Genomic DNA, 27,111 nt, shown 5'->3' with positions numbered 1-27,111 from the left:
AACATAACCAGAAGAATTCTTTTAAAAATTTTAAGAAACTATGAATACACAGTTATATGCTAACCAACCTGAATATAAAAGAATAGAGGAATACCTTCAAAAATGTAACAGGAGACCAAATAGGGGTCATTAATAATTCTCAAAAATGAAATGGAACTAATTCTAAAGGAACAACAAGAACAACTCCTGTTTTTACTGTATCTTATGACTTTCTACATGAGTAGGAAGAGAAATATGAGAAACTTGGGTGATGTCAAAATATAACAATTTTATTTTTAAAATGACATGATCATTTCCTACAGTTAGTGTACAACTAATGTATTCTATAAGATGGCAATCCTGGAAAATTCCCAGTTGTTTTGCAGCACATTAGCTAATTCCTAATGTTCCATCAATATCAGAAAGTTTCTTGGAAGTGGTTTAATATTGCAAATGGTTATTAAAATGATTTACAGAATATTATCAAAACTAGGTTATACATGAAATGTCTCTGAATAGACATAAGTAATTATTCAAAAGTGCTATAGGTAAGGAAAATACTATAATTTTAATGAACTTAGGTAAAGGTTTTACTTGTAAATGAACTAGTTTAAATGATATGTGCATAACATTTCCCTCTATGACACCTTTATTAAATATCATAAATTAAATCTTAATAGCTTACATTTTATAAGTCAGTAAGAAAAAGGTGCTATCTCTTTGGTATCTTTCCATGGACTTATCATAGTTTAGATTGTGTATTACACCTTGTATGTATTTTTGAAGAACTCTTAGTGCACATGTCATAATTATTTTTCTGTTTTATGGCTACAAAGTTATGATTATACAGACTCATTCTGTACTGGTCAATTTCTGTTATCCACTTCTTATCCTAAACTGTTTTGCCTGGTTTCTTGAATAAATGCACTTCACAGTTGTCTAGCTCTGTCTTATCGTTCCCACCCTATCTCACATTGGTGGTGATGGCAGTCCTGTTTGACTCTCCATTTGGAGTTTTCTTGGCAGAGATAATGGAGTGGTTTGCCATTTCTTTCTCCATTTCATTTCACTGATGAGGCACTGAGGCAAAATTCAAGTTACCAACAGCCACATGAAAGAATGCTTTGAATCACTGTTAGCAAGAGACATTCAAACTAAAACAGTTCTAAGGTTTTATTTATGCCTATCAGAATAGCAAAGGTAACAATAGATGAAAAATGATGGAGGACTGTGAAAATATCAGTGCACTAATACGTTGTTGGAAGACCTGTTAATTGGTATAATCATTCTGGGAAACAATTTGAAATGACCCTAAAAGAGTCACTAAATTGTATATACCTTTTGAAAAAGCAGTATCATTACTAATCATATACTCCAAGGATGTTGAAGACTGAAGGAGAGGTGCCATATATTCCACAACATTTATATCTTTTACTGTTGTTTTTCTTTATATTATCATGATCATCTTGTTAGTTGTTCCCAGAATCTTCCTACTTTGATCTGTATCAATTCATACAAGTTTTTCTATGTTACTTTGAATTTTTCATAATTGCCATTTCTTCTTTGACTGTAATACTCTCATTATATTTATATGCTAAAATTTGTTCAGCTATACTTCAATTGATGGACATCTGCTTTCCTTCCAATTTTTTACCATTACAACAAATGACAATATAACTGTCTTGGAGGGGAGCCAAGATGGCAGAATGATCTGTAAGTGCTATCCCCCCACCCCCTTGTTGACCTTGAAAAACCCAGAGGATATTTCCCCAAGAAAAATCGTGGAATGGTGGGATCAGCTGAAGGGGTAAACAATCTCTTAGCTCAGGAAGCCAGGAAAATTGCAAAGGGGGCGAAGGGGTCCCTCTTGCTGTGAGTACAGGACTGGAGTGGTCTCATTCAACCCTACTTCAGTGAACCAGAAGGAGATCCTGAGCCCTAGGGGAGTGGAGCCCATAAGTGCCAACACCAGGACCCCAGGCATGCCTTATCTCATTCAGGGGAATTGGGAAGACACTAGCACAGATGGAGTTCACCAACTGCTGAACCTGCCTGTGCTGTAGCACAGGAGAGGAGAACTACTGCACCCAGATCACCCCTCCCCCACACCTCATGCAGTGAGCTCCAGAGTAACTCCGGGCAAACTCAGACTTCACCTGGCCTCTGCTTTGGCACACCTCCAGCTTAGCACCAGGTAAGCTACAGCATTCTAGCTTCTAGCTGGAAGAACCAGAGACCACAATACACAAAGCCTCAAGTTCTAACCACAAAAAACTGTGGGACAGAGCTACCTGTGCTACAGAGGCAGAGATCCACTCTAAAAATCAGGAAAAAGGCAATCATCATGAGTAGGAAGCAAACTAGAAAAGATCATACAATCTTATTATGGGGACAAGGACCAAAGCACGAATACGAAAGAGGTCAGTATTGAGACTGTACTCCCATCTGAAACCTCAGAAGGGAATCTGAACTGGTCTGAAGCCCAGAGAGCATTCTTGGAAGAGCTCAAGAAGGATTTTAAAAGCCAAATTAGAGCGTTAGAAGAAGAATTCGCCAATGACTTTAAAAATATGAAAAAAATTCACAGAAGAAATTAAAAAGAAAATTGGACAAATGAATAAAGAAGTACAAAACCTAACTGGAACATTTGGACAAATGGAAAAGGAGATATAAAAGTTAACTAAAGAAAACAATTTGATAAAAATTACAAATGGGCAAATAGAAGCTAATGACTTTGAGACATCAGGAATCAGTCAAACAATGTAAAGAATGAAAAGGTATAAGAAAATGTAAAATATCTCATTGGAAAAACAACTGACCTGGAAAATAGATTCAGGAGAGAAAATCTAAGAATTATTGGTCTACCAGAAGGCTATGATGAAAAAAAGAGCCTGGACAATATCTTCCAACAAATCATCAAGGAAAACTGCTGAGAGGTCCTCCATCCACAGGGCAAAATAGTCATCGAGAGAATCCACCATTCACCTCCTGAAAGGGATCCCAAACTGAAAACACCAGGAAATATCGATGCCAAATTCCAGAACTATTAAGTGTAAGAGAAAATACTGCATGCAGCCAGAAAGAAACAATTCAAATATCAAGGTGCTACAGTCAGTATCACATAGGACCTTGCAACTTCTACATTAAAAGGTCAAAGGGATTGGAATATGATATTCTGTAAGGCAAAGGAACTTGGACTGCAATCAAGGATCAATTACCCAGCAAAACTGAGCATAATATTTTAGGCAAGGAGATGGACATTCAGTGAAATGAGGGATTTTCAGACCTTCTTGATGAAAAGAGATAAGGAGGAAGCTATATCCTGCTAAAAGGAACCATAGACATTGAAGCAATATCATTAATTAACATATATGCACCAAGTGGTATACCATCTAAATTCTTAGATAAGAAGTTAAGGGAGTTACAGGAAGATATAGATAGCAAAACTATACTAGTGGGGGACCTCAACCTCCCCTTCTCTGAACTTGATAAATCTAGTCTCAAAATAAGAAAGAAAGAAGTTAAGGAGGTGAATGTATGTATGCATGTTTATCCTTCATTGCTGAAGAAGACCATGCCATCAGAGAAATAATGACATGACTTGCACTTGACTTTGTTTTAAGTGAGGGAGGGTTGTGCAGGTCACCAGCCTCACTTCTCCCCCAGAGCCATCTGAATCCAGTGACCAGATATTTATCAGGATGACTGGAGATGACCCAAGATGAGGCAAGTGGGGTTAAGTGACTTGCCCAAAGTCACACAGCTAGTGAGTGTCAGGTGTCTGAGGTGAGATTTGAACTCAGGTCCTCCTGACTCCTACGCTGGTGCGCTATCCACTGCTCCACCTAGCTGCTCCAAAGGAGGTAAATAGAACTCATGGAACTCTGGATAAGGTAGATATCATAGATCCCCGGAGAAAATTGAATGGGAATAGAAAGGAATGTACCTTTTTTTCTCAGCAGTGCATGGCACATATACAAAAATTGACCACGTCCTAGGTCATAAAAACTGCACAGTCCAGCGCAGAAAGGCAGAGATAGTCAACACATCCTTCTCAGATCATAATGCAATAAAAATTATATGTAATAAAAAGCCATGGAAAGATAGGCTTGTAAACTAAATAATCTCATCCTAAAGAATGAGTGGATTAAATAACAAGTCATAGAAACAATCAATAACTTCATTCAAGAGAATGACAATAATGAGACAACCTACCAAATCTTATGGGATGCTGCAAAAGCAATTCTTAGCAGAAGTTTCATGTCATTGAATGCCTATGTGAATAAAATAGAGAAAGAGATCAATGAATTAGGCATGCAACTGAAAAAGCTCGGAAAAAAAAACAATTTGAAAGTCCCCAAGTAAATACCAAATTAGAAATACTGAAAACCAAAGGAGAGATTAATAAAATTGGAAATAAGAAAACTGTTGAACTAATAAATAAAACCTGACAGTTGGTTTATGAAAAAGCAATAAGTTGATAAACCTTTGGTCAATTTGATTTAAAAAAAGGAACAAGAAAACCAAATTACCAGTATCAAAAATGAAAAGGGTGAACTCATCTTCAAGGAGGAGGAAGTTAAAACAATAGTTAAAAATTAATTTGCCCAACTGTATGCCTATAAATTTGGCAATCTAAGTGAAATGAATGAATATTGAAAAAAATATAAATTTCCCAGATTAACAGAAGAGGAAATTGAATACTTAAATAACCCCATCTCTGACAAAGAAATTGAACAAGTCGTCAGTGAACTCCCTAGGAAAAAAATCTCCAGGGCCAGATGAATTCTATCAAACATTTAAAGAACAGTTAATTCCATATAGACTGTGAAAATTGGTGAAGAAAAACTCCTACCAAATTCTGTTTATGACACAAATATAGTTCTGATACCTAAACCAGAAAGAACCAAAACAGGTAAAGAAAATTATAGACCAATTTCTAAGGAATATAAATGCAAAAATTTTAAAGAAGTTATTAACAAAAAATACAGCAACTTATCACCTGAATAGTACATTATGATAAGGTAGGATTTATAGCAGGAATGCAGGGCTGGTTCAATGTTAGGAAAACTATCAACATTATTGATCATATCAACAACAAAACTAACAGAAACCATATGATTATCTCAATAGATGCAGAAAAAGCTTTTGACAAAATACAACACCCATTCCTATTGAAAACACTGGAGAGCATAGGAATAAAGGGAACTTTCCATAAAATAGTAAGCAGTATCTACCTAAAACCATCAGCAAGCATTATATGCAATGGTGATAAGCTAGATGCATTTCCAACAAACTCAGGGATGAAACAAGAATGTCCATTATCATCACTATTATTCAGTATGGTACTAGAAATGTTAGTTATAGCAATAAGAGAAGAAAAAGAAATTGAAGGAATTAGAATAGGCAAAAAATAAACTGTTACCATTCTTTGCAGATGATATGATAATATACTTAGAGAATCCTAGATAACCAAGTGAAAAAGTACTTGATACAATAAAATCTTTGGTAAAATTGCAGGTTACAAAATAAACACACATAAATCATCTGCATTTCTGTATATTACTAACAAAGCCCAACAGCAAGAGATAGAGAGAGAAATCCCATATAAGGTTACGGTAGACTCTGTAAAATATCTGGGAGTCTACCTGACAAAACAAACCCAGGGTCTATATGAACAGAACTGCAAAACACTTTTTGCACAAATAAAGTCAAGTCTAAGTATGTGGAAAAACATCAGTTGCTCATGGGTAGGCTGAGCTAATATAATAAAAATGACAATTCTAAATAAATTTACTTATTCAGTGCCATACCAATCAAACTACCAGAAAAATATTTTCTAGAACTAGACAAAATATTATCAGAATTAATCTGGAAGAACAAAAGGTCCAGAATATCAAGGGAATTAATGAAAAGAAATGCTAGGGAAGGTGGCCTAGCCCTACCAGATCTCAAATTGTATTATAAAGCAGCTATCATTGAAACCACTTGGTACTGGCTAAGAAACAGAGGGGTAAACCAGTGGAATAAGTTAGGTACTCAAGACATAGTAGTCAATGACTATAGCAATCTGCTGTTGGATGAACCCAAGGACTTCAGGTTCTGGAATATGAGCTCACTGCTTGACAAAAACTGCTGGGAAAACTGGATAACTGTGGCAGATACTGGGCATAGACCAATACCTGATATTGTACACAACAGTAAAGTCCAAGTGGATAAACGATGCTATAAACTGATACTACAAACAAATTAGGGGAGGAAGGAATAGTGTATTTGTCAGATTTACAGGGAATGGAGAAATCTGTGACCAAACAAGATAGAAAATTATGAAGTACAAAATGGATACTTTTGATTCCATTAAATTGAAAAGTTTTTGTACTAATGAATGCAATTTAACCAAGAATAGGAGGGAAGCAGAAAACTGAGAAAGAATTTTTGCAAGTAGTATCTGTGATAAAGGCCTCATTTCTAAAATATGTAGAGAACTGAGTGAAATTTACAAGAATACAAGTTATTCCCCAATTGATAAATGGTCAAAGGATATGAACAGGCAGTTTGCAGAGGAAGAAATTAAAGCTATCTATAGTCATATGAAAAAATGCTCTAAATCATTATTGATTAGAGAGATGCAAATCAAAACAATTCTGAGGTGCCACATCACACCTATCAGATTGGCTACCATGACAAAACAGGAAGATGAGAAATGTTGGAGAAAATGTGGGAGAGGTGGAATATGTAATTCATTGTTGGTGGACATGTGAGCTAATCCAGCCATTCTGGAGAGCAATATGGAACTCAACTGAAAGGGCTACAAAGTGGGCATAGTCTTTGACCCAGCAATATTGCTTCCAGGACTGTATCCCAAAGAAATCATAAAAATGGGAAAGAGTCCCACATGTACCAAAATATTTATAGGAGCTCTTTTTGTTTCAGCCAAGAACTAGAAATCAAAGGGATACCCATGTACTGGGGAATGGCTGAATAAGCTGTGGTATTCGAATGTAATGGAATACTGTTGTGCTATAAGAAATGGTGAACGGGAACACCTCAGAGAGGACTGGAAGTACTTAAATGAACTGATGCCAAGTGAAAGAAGTAGAACCAGGAGATCATCATACACAGTAACAACTGTGGTGCGTGAGGAATATTTCTGGTAGACTTAACCCTTCACAGCAATGCAAGGACCTAAAGCATTCCCAAAGGACTCTTGAGGCAGAATGCCATGCACATCCAGAGAAAGAACCATGGAATTGGAACACAGGATGAAGCAGGATATTTTCTCTTGTGTTATATTTTATCTTGTTTGGTTTTTTTTCTCATGGTTTCTCCCATTCATTTTAATTCTTCTATGCAACATGACTAATGTGAAAATGTGTTTAATAAGAATGTATACGTAGAACCCATATAAGATTGTATGCTGTCTTGGTAAGGAAGGGGTGTGGGGGGGATATCTAAGACTTATGGAGGTAATTGTAGAAAATTGAAAAGAAAATAAATTAATAATAAATATATAAATCAATAAACACATAAATAAATAATTGGCTTGGAGTATATGGGACCTCTCCTTGGGTCCTCGACATCTTAGGAAGATATGATTAGCAATGATATTTCTTGTTCAAAAGGTACGTACAATTTAGTGCCTATTTTAGTGTCATTTCACATTGTTTTCCAGAATGATCATACCATTTAACAGGTCCTCCAACAGTACATTGGTGTACCGATACTTTCACAGCCCTCCAACACTTCATCTTTTGTCAACTTTACTTAATGTGATAGGCATAAATGAAACCTTAGAATTGTTTTAGTTTGAATGTCTCTTGTTAGTACTGATTCAAAGCATTCTTTCATATGACCTTTGGTAGACATTTCTTATTTTGCAAACTTTACATTATTTGATTGCATATATATTGGGGGATGGCTCTTATTTTTATATACTTAGATTAATTCCCATGTGTATCAATCCTTTTTCAGATATATTTGCTACTAATATTTTGCCTAATTAACTGCTTTTTTCTCTCTTTGCCTAATTAATTTCTTCTAGACATATTGATGGTCATATCGATTCTAGTCCTCCTTTATACCTCCTTTTTTCCCTTGGAATTCTCAACTTTTTGTTCCTCCCAGTGAAATTTTGGTATTATTTTGTTTCGTTCTGAAAAATAAGCCTCTGGTTGTTTGATTGACATGGCACTGTCTGTAATGTATTTTGGTAGATTGTCATTTTTATTAAATTGGCATTGCTCAACCATAAGTAATAAATATTTCTCTAGTTATTGAAACCTTTCATGATTTTGTAAATCATGTTTTATTGTTGAATCTATATTAGCCCTGAATGTGTCTTAGAAGTTTGGCTCCCTGATATTTTATGCATCTTATCATTATTTTGGACATGATTTGTTTTTCTAGTTTCTCCTGTTGTTTTGTTGGTAATATATGAGAAAGCTGATGATTTTGAGCATGTATTTCATATTCTGTTACTTTCATCAGTCAACAAGAATACATTATGTACTATATATGCTAAGCTTTGTGAATATAGGAATAATAATGCAAGTTATTTCCACTTGGATCTTATATATGTACCCATAAATATGTGCAAAATAAAAATAAGGTAATTTGGGGGGCAGGGATAGGCAACTTGAGGAATCAGAAGGGGAAAAACTATGTGGAAGTGTGTGCTTGAACTGAACTTTCAAATTTTGAGTAGGGATTTCAGATGGCTGAGTTGAGTAGGGACTACATTACAGGCATGGAAAACAGTCTGTGTAAAGGCACAGTCAGGAGATGGAGTTTTGTATGTAAGGAATGGCTAACAGGACAGTTAGCCTGAATGTCAGTTAATATCAGTAACTTTCTTGAATTTACTAGTTTTGAAAACTTTTTAATTAAATCTTTATCATTCTCTAAGTAAGCCATTATGCTATTTGCAGAAAGAGAATATTTTACCTCTTTACCTAGGCTCATTACCTCAACTGTTTTCAACTGTAGCTTTCATTTCTAGAATGTCAAATAATAGTAGCAATAATATAATGTGTCTTTTTTTCATGTCTTTCATATCACTCTGTACCTACTTATGCACTTACCATATTAGAAACATGGTTCTGTAGGGCACATTTTCCCCCAATCAAATTGTGTTTAGATACCAGCAAAGGTAATCAAAAACACAAGAGGAGAGAGAGAGAGAGAGAGAGAGAGAGAGAGAGAGAGAGAGTGTGTGTGTGTGTGTGTGTGTGTGTGTGTGTGTGTGTGTGTGTGAGAGAGAGAGAGAGAATTATGACACTTCAACCATATCTTATTTAGTTTTTATATTCCTTGTCCTCTTCCCCCGGCACTTAAAATATTTATTTAATATTGATTTTTAAGCTTAATAATTTTTTTAAATCTCTTAATGTACAGGTGGAAAATACAAGAAAACAGTTTAATTTACAGATTTCTCGATTAACAGAAGAACTTTCAGCCCTTCAAATGGTATGTTGAATACTGTTTTGTTATTACTTACAAAATTTATAAATTCTTTTCTTTCACCATAAAGGCTAAGGCTTCTTTTAACAGGTTCTGTTTAAGAAAGATTGACATATGCCATTGATTAAATATATTTTAAAAGAAAAGAAACAATTACAGGAGCATTACTATGTCTAGGGCCAGTAGAAGTTAATGACAACATTTTCGAGACTAGAAAATTATATATACTTTTCCTAGTTTGGGGAAAACTTTCCAAATCACTCCAACCCAATTTTCTCTCTCCCTTTTTTGCATTCAAAGTTTATGTTGTATAATGCTTGATTGTATCATTGTTTTGTGGTCATAGTGTTAAAGGTTTCATGATTTTGTTTTGTAGTGATAGTATTAAGGGATTTCGTAATGTTAAGTTAGAAAGGATTTTAGGGATCATCTCATAGAAGCCCTTTTTTTATAGATAGGGTAACTGAGACCCAGAGAGATTAACCTGTTTGACCTCTAGATTCTTCTCCTATCTATCTGACTACTCAGTTTTCTTTGCTAGATCTTCATCCATATCACACCCAATAACCATACAGTGGCCAATAGTACTCTTTCCTGGACCCTCTTTTCTTCTTTCTCAATGGTCTTGGCAGTCTCATTTCCCATGATTTCATTTATTCTCAAAACTACTTATCTATCCCTAACCTCGTTGCTGACCCCCAGTCTCACATTCCCCAGTTGCCTGTTGTATATTTCAAATTGGATAAGCCAAAGGTATCTTAAACTCAGCATGTCTAAAACTGAACTCTCTCCACTTCCTAAAATTCCCTAATATTGTTGAGAAAACCACCATCTCCAGTACCAGACTCACAATGTAGGTCTCCTTATTCCCCTGTAACCAATTTGTTGCCAAGGCCTATTGATTTTACCTTTGTAACACACACACACACACACACACACACACACACACACCCCTTTCTCTTCTGATACTGTCACCTCCCTTACAGGCCCACATCACCTCACTCCTAGACTATTTGAAATCTTTGTGTTTGGTTTGCTTCAACAGAACTTTCAAAGTGATCTTCCTAAAGCACAGGTCTGACCATGTCATTTCTCTTCCGCCCCTGACTCAGTAAACTCCAGTGTTTTGCTGTCATCTCCAAGATAAAATATAAAGTTCTATTGGCATTCAAAGCCATTTATACTCCCACATACACACCTTTTCAGTTTTCTTATACTACCTCCAAGTAGTCTTTCATCCTGTGACACTGTACTGACTAGCCATTTCAAACAAGAACATCCATTTCCTGACTTCAGGAAGTTTCATTGACTTTGCCTTATGCCAGGACTGCTTTCCCTCTTCATCTCCACCTCCTGGCTTCCCTGGCTTCCTTTGAGTCTCAGATAAAATCCTACCTTCTATAAGACCATTTTTCTGATCCTCGTTATTTCTATTGCCTTCCTTCTGTTGATTATTTACAATTTAGCCCGTACCTAGCTTGTATGTACATAGTTGTTAGCATATTATCTCCTCTGTTAGGCTGTGAGTCCTGTGAGAACTGGGACTGTCTTTTTACCTTTCTTTGTATCACCAGCAGTTAGCCTAGCTTCTAGATATAGTAGGTGCTTAATAAATATTTATTGACTGACTTGGGGGCAGCTAGGTGGTGCAGAGGACAGAGCACCAGTGCAGGAGTCAGGAGGACCTGAGTTCAAATCTCACCTCAGATACTTTACACTTAACTAGCTAAGTGACCTTGGGCAAGTCACTTAACCCCAATTGCCTCATCCTGGGTCATCTCCAGTCATCCTGATGAATATCTGGTCACTGAATTCAGGTGACTCTGGGGGAGAAGTGAGGCTGGTGACCTGCACAGCCCTCCCTCACTCAAAACAAAGGCAAGTGCAAGTCTTGTCATTATTTCTCTGATGGCATGGTCTTCTTTGGCAATGAAGGACAAACATACACATTGACTGATGACTAACAAGAATTATACAGTAATAGAGCCTGGATTTGAACTGTATTCTGACTTCAATTTCAGTTCCCTTTCTGCAATATTATTTATCCATTTGTGTTTTTAAGTCTTTTAAAAAAATTTTTTGAATATATTTGAATTCTGTATATTGTGTTGTCTTTACATATATATTTGTTCTTTCTGTATGACTGTGTATGAAAATGAGACGTGATGTTACATTGTTGAATTCTATAGCGAAAATTGCAGTTTTTTTAACTATGTGAGAGTTTCTTCACATTAAAGAATATTTATTAGTAGTTACCAGTTACTGCTGACACTCCAAAAACTACCTTGTATTTATTTTTTTGTTTTATTTATGTTTGCATATCAGTTTCATTTTTTTCTTTGTAACTTTTACACCTAACACACTGCCTTTTATGTATGACACTTAAGAAATGTTTGATGATTATTGATTGAAGAAAGTAGTATATGTCACAGTTTTTAAAATCTCATCAGTAGCTTGATTGATTTTAAATTTAGCTAGTTATCTGCATTTAAGGCAAACATTTTTCATTTAGCATAGATAAGATACCCGGAATAGCTTGGGGCATATCCCAAATGTGTAAGTATGAGTCCTTTAAAAGCCTAATCAGCATGCCCCAAATATTCTGATTATCAAATATATCAAAGAAATGGGTATTCTTTTTTACTTAGATAGCTAGGTGGCACAGTGGGTAAGAACTCTGGACCTGGAGTCAGGAAGACATGATTTCAAATGCTACCTCATACACTTAATGGCTCCGTGATCCTAGAAAACCTACCTCACCTTCACTTTCCTCAACTGTAAAATGAATATAATGTCTCCTCACAGGGTTGGTATGAGTATCAAGTGAGGTAATACTTGTGTGTATAGCATTTTATAAACCTTAAAACTTTATATGAATGCTAGGTATTGTTATTATTGAAGGGAGCTAGGTGGCATAGTAGATAAAGCACTGGACTTGGAATTAAGAAGATTCATCCTCATGAGTTCACATCTGACCTCAGATGCTTACTAGCTGTGTGACCCTGGGCAAGTCACTTAACTATTTGCCTCAGTTTCCTCATCTATAAAACAAGCTGGAGAAGGAAATGACAAACCACTCCTGTTGTCTTTTGCCAAGAAAACCCCAAATGGAAGAATCTGACATGCCTGAAAGGACTCAACAACAGAATTGTTATCATCATTATAAAGGCATATTATTGGATTTGTTGTTACAAATACAGGTATAAATTAAATGCAAATGAATGAAACACAAGTGATAAGAGAAAAATTCCTGCTGAAAATGTTATTCCTGTGGGAATCATTTTCTTAATTTGCTTGGACAGAGCCAGTCTTACATGTGCCGTTGCTTGTTAGACATCTTTACCCGGATGTGTCATGCTTGCACCTCAAATTCAGATTGTCCAAAATTGAACTGATCTTCTTCCCAAACTTTTTTTCTAGCTTCTTGCCCTAATTCTTTTGACAGCAGTTACCATTCTTCTGATTATGCAGCCTGGAAACCTCAGTTACCTTTTATTTATTTTCTACTCATTAATCTAATCAAATGCCAAATCCTATCATTTCTACTTCTGTATAAGCATTCTCATCCTTTTCACAGATTGTTATAGCATTGGTAAAATAATGTAATTGTTATAGTATTGTTATGGCTTTTTAATTGCCCGTAATGCCTCCAATACCCTCCCCTATTCAATCTTTCCTTCATAGAGCTGCCAAAATAATCTTCTTTAGGCATAGGTTTAACCAGTTGTCGTTCTTCTGACTTCCCTTCTATCACTCAGTCTGGCTTCAAACTACCTTTCCAAGTCAAATCAAATCAATAAGTCTATATCAGTTGTTTACTACTTGCTAAGCACTGTGCTAAGCATTGAGGATGGGAATACAAACAGAACAAAAGACAGTGCTTGGCCTCAAGGAGCTTACATTCTTATGGAAAATGATAATGTATAAAAGGAAGTAGGCAGGGATGGGGGCAAAAGAGATAAAGTTTCCAGCCTGAGGGCATTGTAGACCATGGGTAGAAAGTCTATGGTGCCAGCTGGAGAGGAAAATAGACTGGAGTGGCCTGGGCATTTTCCTTGAAAAGGGAGGTTCTGCTATGTGCAAAGGTCTATTAAAACTGTGCATACCCTTTGATCTAGCCATACCACTAACAGGTCTGTATCCCAAAGAAATTTTTTAAAAGGGAGGTAGGGGAGGGAGGAGAGAAAGGGCCTATTAGTACAAAAATATTTTGTAGAAGCTTTTTTTAAAATGATGACTAGCAATTCAAAATTGAGTGGATACCCATAAATTGAAAAATGACTGAACAAATTGTGGTACATCATTATAATGGAATAATATTGTGCTATAGGAAATGACAAGCAGGCTGATTTCAAAAAAACCTGGAAAGACTTACAAATTGATGCAAAGTGAGAACTGGGAGAACATTTGTTAAAAATTCTATTCCGGAAAAAGTCAGTCAAACTCTGAAGGGCATGGCTGAGTGATGAGATTTGCTCCTAGTCCTCAAGGCACATTCTGTTAGTTGGGTAGGACCCCAACCAACTGGGAGACGTAATTTTTGCTTAGAGTATAAACCGAATCCAGTCTGGAAAGCCTTTGCCTTCTGGAGGAATCCCCTATCCTTGGTCCCCTCCGAGAGTTTAAGACAGCTCAGGTCATGAAGCAGAAAACTAGCTGGAGAGTTCCAGGTGGGGATGGCTTCTCCTTGATGCCTTGAAGTTGCTGAGCCTCATGATCAAACCACATAGATAGCAAGAGGAGCTGTAGACTTTATAGTATATGGTAGTATGTAACTAAAAAGGTGGAAGACTAGAATTTTCTCCAAACCTCCTGAACTCTCAAAACTCCTCAAGATAATAATTATTGGTAACAAGTAAGCTAATTGCAGCTGTCTCCATGGTCAAAGACACGAAGAACTCAAATGAGGTAACAACAGCCTAATGAATTAATAGTACAGAATGCTAATCCCTTGTTTCTAAGGTACTCACTCAGCACTCTCTTCTCCACCAGCCTCATTGTTTGTCCTTCATTCTCAAAGAGGACCTTGACATCTGGGAAGTGATGCCAGGACGTGCAAGTGAATTGGATTTAAGCAAGAGAGGGCTCTATAAAGTCACCAGCCTCACTTTCTCCTCCAGAACTATCTGGATCCAATGGCCACATACGGATCAAGAGAACTGGAGATGGCCCAGGACACAGTGCGGGACCTTGGACTTTTCAAACTCAAGTCTTTAACAAGTCTCAGTTTAACTGGAGTAGTGCCCATTTAGTGATTAAGGATTAATAAGCAATGAAACAAAGAATGACCTCTCTTAAAAAAACAAAAAACAAAAATGAGGACGGGAAAACCCTCAGTTTTATGGCCAAAACAGAAACAGTCATTATTTACATTCATTCTAAGCCCAAACAATCAAGGTCCACACTAAGCATACTGTTGTATGACTGGGCAAAAGGACCCCTGAAGTTCTACTATAAGAACGACTAATCAGTTTTCCTTGCTGTTACTGCTGTCTGTCAGCAAACCCTGTCCTTGTCCTATCTTCACCTTTCTGTGGAAATAAGCAACTGAATTTTACTCCTTCCTCTACCGGCTCCTATCCATAGTAGTGGATATGTCCAAAGAAACAAAAGAACTACTGACTGGCTATACAAATACACAGAGATGAAGAAAGTCTAGAAGAGTCGCAGAAAGGAAATACATTAAAACAAACCTCACAAGATCTTTATACAAGTGTTAGAGATGAACTTGACACACAAAAAGTTATCAAGGGAAATTTATTAAAATGGAATTCAGAGAAAGGAAGGCCTTCTATGTTCATTCCTTTGAATGAATAGGTGGTCTGCAGTGTAGCTACCAGAAGACTACAACATGTTCAGAATAATGGAAGCTTTTTATAGTATTCCAAACTTTGGATCTCCCAGGCCACCATCCCATGGCCATGTGACTTCATGTTCTCCTCTCTGATAGGCTTTCATTCAAACAGCTAATGGAGCTTGTGCACTAGTTTCTGACCTTTACCTGACCTATAGCAAGAAAAACATTGATGTCAAAAAGACAGGATTTGTAGAGACAACTTAAGGATCATAGGCCTTCCAGAAGAACATAAGCCAAAGTTGACCATAATACAAGAAATAATACCTGAGCAAAACAAAATCTTGCCAAGAACTTCCAAACATATAAAATGAAGTGCCGATTGAAAGAAACAAAGTATTCCAGGGGAGGCAGGGAGAGAATAGTGAATTGGAAGGGAAAACTATGTTGTAAACATAGTTGTTAAGTTTAACAGTTCCAGTGAGAGATGACAAATTCTGTAAGGAACCAGAATAAAGACCTTTAGGTGTAAAGGAAAGGAAGTTTGAATTAAAACTCAACATCCAGTTCAGCTAAGTGATGCAATGGATAGAGTGCCAGTAATCTTTTGGAGTTCAAATCTGGTCTCAGACATTTACTAACTCTGTGACCCTTGGCAAGTCACTTACTCTGTTTGCCACAGTTTCCTCATCTGTAAAATGACTTGGAGAAGAAGATGGCAAGCTCCAAATAGATTCACAAAGAGTTGGACATGCTGAAAACAACAAATTCTATATATGTCAGGCACTGCATAATGTAATAGAATAATGTGTTATCATTAGTTAAAGAGAATCACTTGGAGCATTCCTACCTACCAACCAATGAATAAACAAAAAAACCCAAGCAGATTGTTTGCTTTGCAAATACTCCAAACTTCAGAAACACAGGAAAGGTAAAGCAAGCAAAAAAAGGCACAAGTTTAAAAGAAAAATGCTCTAGAGAAAAAAAATAAAAACTAGAAAAGCTCCTATGGGGTTAAAAGAAACAACAACAAAATAACAACAGAGGGACCACTAAGAGATTTCTTATAAAAGAACACAATGAGACAAGAGGGAAAGCAGAACCCAAAGAGAAGACATCATTGTGAAGGAAAAAGTCGAAAAGAACATGGACCAAAAACCCTGATACATCTTTCCAAGAAGTGCTTCCAGGAGAATGATGTGCTGCTGTAGAGAGTATCCTGCCTGAGGAAAAGGGGAATCAAGAGCACCTGAGGGCAGCCCACATCTAGAATGGTTGGAGAGCATGGGCCCCAAAAGAAGACTTCATGGCAGAGGAAGAAAATGATTGTGGGGTGGCTAGGGAGCAGTAATGAACTGAACAATAAGGGACACAGGTCAGTTTTTCCATGGAGCGGTACTTCCGTCCTCTTAATTTCATCAAGGATTGATCTAAGAGTAGGGCACTACTGAAAAAAGGGGGAATAGGGAAGGATCAACAATGTGATAATATAGAAACTGTAAAAATTTTTCACAATTACCTGTTTCTCTGCTAAATTTTACTATATTAAATTTGTTCATTTTATATGATTTCAAGAAAATCAAATGTTATAAAATATAGTTGCAATAATGATAATTGAAAGAACTAGAAGTCATTAACAGCACATTATCTGAGTATTACAGGTGCCTATCTTCAAATCAGTTTCATCCATAGATTTATTTTTAGTATTTCAAACATTCTATTACATTGTTAAGAAAAATTGGAAATGGCAAGGAACTAATAGAATGATGACTTTTATAATTCTCCATTTTAGACTGATTAGTTAATATTGGATTTTATTGACTAACCTGATTCTTACTAAGTACACAAAGTGAAAACTTTTACACAGGACTGTTTTATGTTGGGGAAATATTTTCAGTTATTAATATTTTAACTGTGTAAGGGCAAGGATTAGTAGTAATTGAATTAAAAGTTCTTTAACTTACATGTCTGTCTAGTAGCTTTCAGTACATCTACAGACACAAAAAGTTTTTTACAGTTCCCTAGTTTTATCTTTTATAAACAGTTCTGATAAAAACATATGAAAGACAGTATGGCAAGAAGAGATTCCCATTTTCTTTTCTCCTTGTAGTCCCAAAACTTCTTTCTCTTTCCTCCCATTACTAAGAACTCCCAACCACTCTTTATTTTGAAATGATTCTTGACATTTTGGAATGTGAACCCTTTTTCAGCATGTTGACCATTTTCATGTGTGACTAAATTACACTGGGGTTCTTTAATTAAATGAACAACTTAAACTTGTGTGGTTGTATTTTTTTAATTGTATTTCCCATAAACTGTTAGTATGTACAGATGCTTTAGTGGATCTCTCGTCCATGTGGATATTCCTTCAAACAGTAAAGATGACAGTCTTTCACATCCTGTGTCATTCCTTTTCATTTTCTTCCATAGATCCTCTATCAATGATCTACTTAATGAAATGGAAGCTTTCCTCAAGATTTTTAACATTCTCTTATGTTCTTAGTTCTTGAGCTGCTCAGCCATTCTCTTTTGTTCTTGCATAATTTAATCAAATTCTTTTTCCTGTTAAAAAAATGACTTGAAGATATTAAACCACTTAAATCATTCAAGTTATATTGGAACCTTCTGGTCTTCGCTGCCCTCTGAGTCATCCACATTTTTGATTCTTTTGAGAGAGTAATTATTGCACAATTCATGATTTATAGGATCACCCAAATAATACTGGTCTTTAAAAAAAGGAAAAAAGATTCTATTTTGTGTTAGAGAGTAGCTTGTGATTATTGTAAATACTACCCACTTTATTTCCTCTGTTCAGTTATTTGATCAGCTAATTACTCATCTGTATAATCATGTTATCTGTCCAAATATGAACTAATTCTGTAGACTGTCCATTCAGATCTAAACTTTGGAAAGGAGAAGCTTTCCATCTTTTGATTTGACGACTGTAGATTGTTGGATAAATCTCTTTTGATTGGCCAGGGATTTCACTAAAAATTGCCTGTAGTGGCATTGTGAGCACAATCAGCATTAGGAGAAGGATCTGAGGGGATTCCTTCTTTCACTTGGACCCTGTGCAGGAAGTCCTTTATAAACAGTTACTAGTGCTTTTAATGGGCATATCTCTTGTTAACAGACTTTCACAAATATTTATTTGTGCATTTTATAGGAATGTGGAGACAAACAGGGCCAAATTGAACAGGCCATTAGAGAAAAGCGAGCAGTGGAAGAAGAACTGGAAAAGGTAAACAACACAACTGCAACTATCCATACTCATTGTCTGCCTTTGTGTATTCAAAAAGTTCTATTTGTTATAACCCTTGATGAATGAATGCCTTTTTTCCATTCAAAAGCATTCCAAATCCGAATTTAAGTATTAGTTAGCTAATATTACCCATGTTTCCTGTTGCATATGACAAGATCTTTAAACTTTTCTTTTTTAAGTATGTACTTTGTGAAATTAGGACATTTTATACCTGAATATAACCATACGAAGTATAGATTTGCTTATATGGACATAATCAGATCAGCGGAATAGTATTCATTTATTATGTTTGACTCAAATAGACTGTCCCTTTAATGTCAGATCCACGTAAAAATCTTAAGGGAATAAAATTGGGAAATGGTATCTTTTTATTTTTACTAAAAAGCAACATCTTTTCTTATGAAAATGCTTATCATAAATGAAGTCCTAAAAGCTTGAATTAGATGAAGGCTTAAGCAAGGATATTTGTCTTCAGTGACCAAGGTCTTGCTTTTCTACTTGAGGTCTGGCCTCCTTGTTATATATGCACATTCGTTTTTTCACCTTTCTAAAAAAACAAAAGCAGAAACAAAACTGTTGTTAGAAAAGACTCAGAAATCAACCTTTTATATTTTGTTGTAAATATAAAAATGTCATTTTTTATATGGGTACTTGCATTTTTTTAAACAATTAATCTTGATAAACAAGAATTTATTAAGTGTCCATAATGTCCTGGACACTATGCCAGACTCTGGTAATAGAGAAAAAAAATTAAAAGTTATCTCCAATTTTAGAATGGAAGATAATTTCAAGAAACAAGTGAGCAAGGGATCTGAGAGTATAGAAGAACCTTGTTTCTAAAAGGAAACTTATCAATGTGATATTCCATCTATGCATAAGAACAGCTTTGAGCCATAATAATAAAAAATCATTTTGTTGTTAGTGCCAGATGATACTTTTGTACTTTCCTCAACCAGGGGAACAAAAAGTATTTTCATAAGGACATATTTTAGTTTCCTCAATGATATCAGGAGATATCTTTCAGACTATTAAGAACTTTTAACTAACTTTTATTAGTGGAGAGAGCATAGTATAGTAGGAATAGCCCTGGATTCACATCTTGGCTTTACATCTGATGAACTATGTGACAGGGAAAGCACTTATCCTCTCTGGGGCCTCACCAGTCTTTAAGATCTCTTCCAGATCTAAATTTGGAGTATATTACATTTGATCCTTTCAACAACACTTTAAGATAGGTTCTGTTATTATACTCCGGTAGTATAGGGTTGTACAGCATAGCATATGGAACAGCATAGAATAGTGCAGGGGGAGAAGGGCAACAAATCCACAGTATCCAAATTGGGTCTTACCTCTTAATACAAATATTTCATCTGAATATGATTCTAGAATCTTCTCTTCTTCGTATCCACAGTCTATTCATTCTGTTTAGGCTTGTAGAACTAATTAGTGGTTTAGTCCTACTTGGCCTTCTTAGCATTCTGATAACCTAGAAGGATCCCTGTTATGTTTTCTTTTACTTCTTTTGTCCTATCATGCCTCACAGTGAAGTAGGAAGAAGAAGCTTTTGTATGGTAGTATGATCATTCTGTAATATAATCATGTTTATTTATGAAATCCTTTCAAGATTATTTTTTCCTAAATTATTAATTTTATTATGAGCTCAGTCTTTACCTATATCTGTTTTTTGGTATTCACTAGAAGTCTAGTTTCTGGCTCCTAGCTTAGCTGGGTATAATGAAAAATAAAATTTACATTTAGATGTTTCCATAGTAACCATCTCAGATCCATCTGCTCTCTAATTGCCTACTTTTAAAAAGATCCTATTCCCTTTCTGTCTAAAACTTCTGTACTGTATTTTATGAGTGATTTAAGGGAATTTGAAGGTGAATTTTGCCCATTTTTTTATTCTGACATTCCACTGTATGTAACTAGCTTATATGTTGCAATATATAATGCTATGAGATTAATTAGAATTAGAATAATGATATTAGATTACTTTAAGCATTCCCTTCCTTGGGCTCATAGGTCTGCCACTGGTGATAATTTCTTCTGTTTCAACCTTCAGTATTCCATTTTGCCTATGTAAAATAACTTAAACTGATCACTGATAGTTTCTTGGTGTGATCTTCCAGGGCAAAATTTGGCAGATCTTAACAAGCTGGAAAGGCTCTCAGATAAGCCTGATGATGAACTGTATTTGTCATCCAACTGGCTGCCTGAGCTAAGTGTAAACAGCTCATAAACAGCATGTTGGCCACAAAATGGTTAATTTTGGGGGGGCCTCTCAACTCATCAAGAATTGTATGCTAAATTTAATCCTTAATCTCTAAAAATGCATCTCAAAGAGGGTGAAGCTCTTCACCCTGAAATCAGCTTTTGGTAGTTTTTTGCTTTGGTTTTCCTAATGCTGTAAAGATTTTAAAAACTTCAAGGCCACACAACCCCCTAATGAAGTCATAGTTTTTTAAAAACCATATTGCTGCTATGGTCAGCGTTTGAAGCCCTGTCATCTGAGAGGTGTTGCCGCTCAGTGGTTTCCTAGCTGCTTACCTACAGATCAGAGAGTTATATTGCAAGAAGTAGGCACATGTACAGTATGTCTCATATATGTATGAATTAATCATTTTCAAATGTAGGTATTCTTGTAATTAATAAAATACAAATTCATTTATAAATATTGAATTCATAAAAGGTTTTGTCATGTATTTTTAATCAGTGCATACTAATAGCACAACTCCAATCATGATGGGTTCTCTCATTTATCTTAGTGTCAATGAAAGACCTTCATTTGAAAAATTCAGAAAGCACCGTTGTTGTCAGTATATCCTTGACTGCCTTCAAGGGTTAATACTATGTAACTTTTACAGTAAGTTTCACATGCTTCTATAACAATGTAGTGTCAAGAACACTGGATTTAAAGTTTATAGGAACTGAGTTTGAGTCTTGACCACTTTTTGAAATGCACTTTCTAGGGTCTGTTTCCGCCTTTGTAAAATGCATTGTAATAGTTTATCCCTGAAGTTCCTTGCACTGCAAAATCTTATTATCTTATAATCTAGGTTTACCGAGAAGGCAGAGGAAATGAAAATGATTATAGGAAACTAGAAGAAATGCACCAAAGGTGTTTAATTGCAGAACGTACCAAGGATGATCTTCAGTTAAGACTTAAGACAGCAGAAAATAGAATTCAACGACTTGAGATAAGGTAAGTAATAATCTACATAGATGTCACACAATTCCATATTTCTAAAATCTTGATTAAGTGGTACAGTGAGTTTTCTGGTAATCTTTTGTTTTCTTTATTCTTTTTTATTAATAAAATTCTAACTACGTCCAAATTTGGAGAGATTTCTTTTTAAGTATAATTTTGTAGGTTCTAAATCCTTTTTGTTATAGTAATTCAAGTAACTAAATGTTTTTGGACCAAAAAAATTTTTTTTTCATATTTGCTACTAAAAATTAATTTGTAATGGAGAACATGATCAATATGCCAGGTCCTTTGCTAAGTACTGGGGATATAAGTATAAAAATAAAATTAAAATACCCTACATTCGAGGAGATCATATTCTATAGAAGGAGATAATATGTACATACAAAAGTATGCACAGAATAAGAATATAGCAAACATTTACAAAATAAATATAAAGTAATTTTGTGTGCGAAGGTACCAGCAGTTAGAAGGATAGGAGGTGGCATTTTGAGCTAAGCTTTCCAAAAACTTGGGATTCTAAGAGGTAGAGGTTGTATTCTAGTTGGGGACAGCCTATGCCAGCGCACAGAAGCTGGAATGCCATTTGTGAAGTGTAGCAAGAGGACCAAAAAGTACATGGAAAAGAATAGTGTATCTTAAGGCCAGAAAGGTGGTTTCAGCCATGTTACAAAAGGCTTTAAATACTAATAAAAGAATTTTTATTTAATTCTAGAGGTAATAGGGAGCTATGGCAGTTTATTGCGTGACTTATTCAGATATGTGCTTTAGGAGAATCACTTTAGCAGTTAAATGGAGGATAGATAGTAAAGGGGAGAGAACTGAGGGAGGGAGACTAATTGGCAGGTTATTGCAATAATTCAGGCAAGAGGCAGTGTGAGATTAAACTAGAATGGTAGCTGTGTAGTGGAGATGAATATGACAAACACTGTGGAAATAGAATGACAGGATTTGATAGTTCATTAGATAAGTGGTGTGAAGGAGAACTAAGGGTAGAGGAAGCCTCTAATTCACAAAGCAGAGTGACTGAAAGAGGGGTGGTAGCCTTAAAAATAGAAAATTGCTAAAGTTTAGAGAAAACTTGGGATTCTAAGAAGTGAAGGTTACATTTTCATTTTTGCCAGAAGGGTACCTTCCACATGTTGGGACTTAGTATATGTTTCTTGATTGATGGAAGTGAAAAAAAGAAAGGAGGGAAGAGAAGTTCAGGAGGGGCCCCAATCAAATGGGAAGGAAACAAGGAAATCAATCCCTAGACTCAGAAAAAGAAGAAAGGGATGTCTGAGGGATCTTTTGAGATCTGATTCCTGCCCTTCGTCCCTGTCTTCTGCTCTTTTAGAGTTCCTGATTCAGATAGTGCAATTAGCAATGGCCTGGAGTGGGGGGAATCCTAACTCTTAAAAAACATATTTTTAGGGTTTGGTGAAAAGGGGGATACTGAGTTGGAGCTGTGAATGTGTCTTTCCATGGAAGCATTGATACTGACACAGATTAGATACTATTACTCCTGCAGTGCTGTACTTCAGCCATGTAGAGGTTTTTCTTAACTAATGTGAGAACATAGAGAACTAGGTGATTCAGTGGATAAAGTGCTGGGCCAAGAGTCAGGAAGACCTGATTCAAATCCAGTCTCAGACATTCACTTTACCTCTGTGACCTTAGGCAAGTCACTTAACCTCTGTTTACCTAATCCTTTGGAAAAGGAAATGACAAACCACTCTAGTATCTTTGCCAAGAAAACCCCATACAGGATCATGAAGAGTCAGATACAGCTAAACAATAACAATAGAACATGACAACTTTGAATCCAAAAGTTTCTGAGATCAGGCCTGAGTTCCATGTAAGTGATTTGTATACATAATGTGGAAATAAATGCATAGTAGGCAGCCTGTTGTGCTAAAAAGCCTGTCATTATCCTTATCAAGTAGCATGCATAACACCTTATATTAAAGATGAAGACTTAACATTGAATCGCCAGACTTGTTTTATATACATTCTAAACTTATTTAAAGGATTTTTTGTTACTGTCAGGAGCAATACAGTATAAAAGTTTTTCATTTTAAGTTATTGAACTAAATCACTAATCCATTCTTCACCTTCATAATGAATGATAGGGAATAATTACCACATATCTTGCATTTTATACTAATAAGTGTGTATCTAAAGAGGTGTCTTGGCTTCATACAAAAGATGTCAGCCTCAGAGCCAGGAAGATCTCTCCAGGTTCAATTCCTGTCCCTGACACATTTGGACTTTGTGACCTCTCAGTGACCAAGGAGGCTCCAGAAAGACTCTAAAGGACAGATCAGGCATCTACCTGCTTTGGCATATAGAGTTTTCTCACGGATTGTGGGGTCTGTATAATGATGTTATCCCAAATCTGGTCCACTTTTTGTGTATACTAAAGTGTTTTTGTCAATCCTGTGAGCATAGTAAAATGATTTTTCTGAAATGGATTTAGATGAATGTTTCCATTTGTGTGCAAATTACAGTTTTTTGGGCTAGAGTGGACTTTTATTATATTCAAGCAAATTATACATTTTAAAAATAACATAGAAATCCTTATTATCTTCCAGTAAAGAGCAATGACTCATTGTAAGATCGTTTAAAACAATAATCTATTCAGTTTATGTAGAGACCCAATTTTAAAGGATATATTGATCTTCCTTACAGTTCAGTTGTCTTTATTTGCTGAACTTATAGGTTTTTCTGGTATATATTAAAACTATTAAAAGATGTTTCAGTGAAAGAGCAAAAATACTGAAATTCACATACACCAAACAAGGCCTTTATAAAAGCAGCAAACCAGACACATTGATTAAAATGCTTTTAGTTTTTTCCCTCTATGGAAAGATGGGAAGGATAGTTTTAGAAATATAGAACAGCAGTAATACTACTTATTCAGCAGTAGCTTGTCTAAACACAGAAGAATTAACTTAAGATTATTTTAAACATGGTATGTGGCTTGGCAGGAACAAGGCACAGAAATAAAAGAGAATAAAAGCAGCTCTCCTGCTTCCCAAGGTTGAGCTGTTGTTCTATTAGATTTGCACATAAAGTCCTCCACACTTCTGCCAACGGTTCATTTAAGATCTTCTCTAAATAGCGTATAGTTTAGAATTAGGTTTATGCCTTGGAAAAGCCTCAGTGCATCCTGGCAGAAGCCCATAGGGAATCTCTGAGAACAAATTTAGGTACACTAGTGTCAGCCACACTCTAAAACCAGTAGAACCATTTTGCCTATCCCTAGGTTCCCTTACTCCCCATTAGTGTCTTAACCTTTCATTGTTATGGAACTTATGTTGGTGTATTTTCAAGCACCCTCCTTCTCCATATGAATTTCTTGTTTTGCAAGTGACTTTGAACCTGTAGCTCTTTGAGGTCATCATAATCTCAGCTGTCATCTGCACACCACATGGTCACCCTCCCATTTCTGTCCATGGTTACTCTTACTGCCAAAGAAGCAGAATCATAGGCTCCATTTAAAGTCTGTTTCCATTTAACAACATTAACTGTGGTTCATAATGTAAGCAGGGGTGGTAAAAAACAATTCTGGAATGTTATAGTGATCGTATAATGTGGGAATTAGAATGTGGCAATAAAAAGGGAAATTTTTATGTAGTTCTTAGTGTATTTAGAGAAGAGGAGCTCTTGCACGTTACTCTTGTATTTTAATGGGTTGTCCTACCCATTAGAACATTTTCCAAAATCCAAGAAACCTGAGCACATTTATAATTACACTATTATAACTTCAAAAAACCTCAGGCATACCTCATGAGGACAATGCAGAAATATCCCTCACTATAATAATGTATTAATTGGATCAACTAACATATTTTCCTGTAACTGAATTCAGTAAGTAAATGAGTTTTGAATACTGCTCCACTGAACTTCCCTCATTTACTGTCACCTAGGATTTCTCCTCTTTTAATCCTTCTTGCCCATTTGAATTTCATGTATAGTATATCCATTCTCTTAAATTTAACATACAGAATTTGAAAAATTGCAAACTGGTTTTTAATGATGAGTAGGTATTTTAATTTGGCTGCTTTTCTTCTGTTTTACATGAAACACACCTACTATAGCAAACCTTTTTTAAAACACAGAGTATAGCTGTGAATTGTAATTAAATGATTCTGAAAAGAGAAAATAAAACACTGTTAAATATGAGCTTACTTCTTGAATTTTATAGCAGATTGTTAAGTGGAATGTTTTGTTTTCTATCAGTTCTGAAGAAGAGATGTCACGTAGCCAGGAAAGGATTCAAAAACTTCAGAGTGTTTTAGAGTCTGAAAGAGAGAACTGTGGCACTGTCAGTGAACAAAGGCTGAAACTTCAGCAAGAAAATGAACAGTTGCAAAAAGACACCGAGGATTTGAGAAAAATTGCTTTGGAGGCTCAACAAAAAGCCAAATTAAAGGTACCATCAAGACCTAGTTGAGTCTGTGTCTGCCAGTGAAAATTCTAGTACAGAGAATATTTAGGAAGGTAGCAAAAAATTTTAGAAGCTCTCTTATTCTCTCTCCCCATCAGAAAACACTGATCATAATTCGGAAAGTTAACAGGTCAGGCATCCTTGAATATCATTTCTTTCATTTTCCACAAAAAAATTACTTTCTAAGCATGAAGCAGCTTGACATTTTTGACAAAACAATTGAAGCAATGCTGTTAAGGTAGTATGTTAGAGAACTCTACAGCTGTAGATCTCTCTGTCTCTCTCTTTGTCTCTCTCTCTCTGTCTCTGTCTCTGTCTCTGTCTCTCTCTGTCTCTGTCTCTCTCCTTCCATTTTTTTCCCAAATTAACAAGCTTCTTTTCTTTACTACCTCTGTCTTCCTCCTGAAAAAAAAGAAAAACAAAACCATAGCAATGAACACCCATGCTCAAGCAAAATAAATTAATACATTGGCCACTTCTAAAGATGTATGTCTCATTCTGCATACCTAGTACATTACTTCTCAGTTAGGAGGTAGTAGTCAGCTTTCTAAATTATTGGTCCTCAGGAATCATTGTTGATCATTGGAAAATTGGTAGTTTTTTTGTAGTGTTGTTGTTATATCACTTATTCTACTGGTTCTGCTCTCTTCAGTCTGCATCAGTTCATAGTGAGGTTCAAGTGACTTCTTTTCTCCATCCGTTTCACTTTTGTATTGACTTCTACTTGCACCCCCAGATTCCATAAAATGAGTTTCTCTTAACTCCTCCATTTCCCCCTCCCTTACCTTTCTTCTTTTCAGATCATTAAAACATAATAAAAATTACTCTCAGGCCCTCTCCCTTGCTCCTGTAATCATAACTGACATTAATGGTTCTCACAGGATTCTTGTATCATCCTTCTTTCCTTTCCTATTAGAATGCCTACACCTCAGATTTATCAAATCTTTTCTGATTTTTCAATTGTATTTACATTT

General features: G+C 35.7%; 1 protein-coding gene across 13 annotated transcripts in view; it reads left to right on the top strand.

Moving 5' to 3' along the window:
* Positions 1 to 27,111, top strand: part of SCLT1 (sodium channel and clathrin linker 1) — a 264,118-nt gene that overhangs the window by 138,353 nt on the left and 98,654 nt on the right. For all 13 annotated transcript variants that reach the window (XM_072620993.1, XM_072620989.1, XM_072620996.1 and 10 more), the window contains 4 exons: positions 9,373 to 9,444; positions 18,399 to 18,473; positions 21,554 to 21,699; positions 25,930 to 26,122. In XM_072620993.1, coding sequence (XP_072477094.1) covers positions 9,373 to 9,444; positions 18,399 to 18,473; positions 21,554 to 21,699; positions 25,930 to 26,122 — 486 coding nt within the window. The remainder of the gene's footprint in view (positions 1 to 9,372; positions 9,445 to 18,398; positions 18,474 to 21,553; positions 21,700 to 25,929; positions 26,123 to 27,111) is intronic.

This window comes from Notamacropus eugenii, chromosome 6 (genome assembly GCF_028372415.1).
Source record: "Notamacropus eugenii isolate mMacEug1 chromosome 6, mMacEug1.pri_v2, whole genome shotgun sequence".
NCBI classification, from domain to species: Eukaryota; Metazoa; Chordata; class Mammalia; order Diprotodontia; family Macropodidae; genus Notamacropus; species Notamacropus eugenii.
Note: the sequence above shows the minus strand (reverse complement) of the source record. Positions and strands in the feature narration are given on the sequence as shown.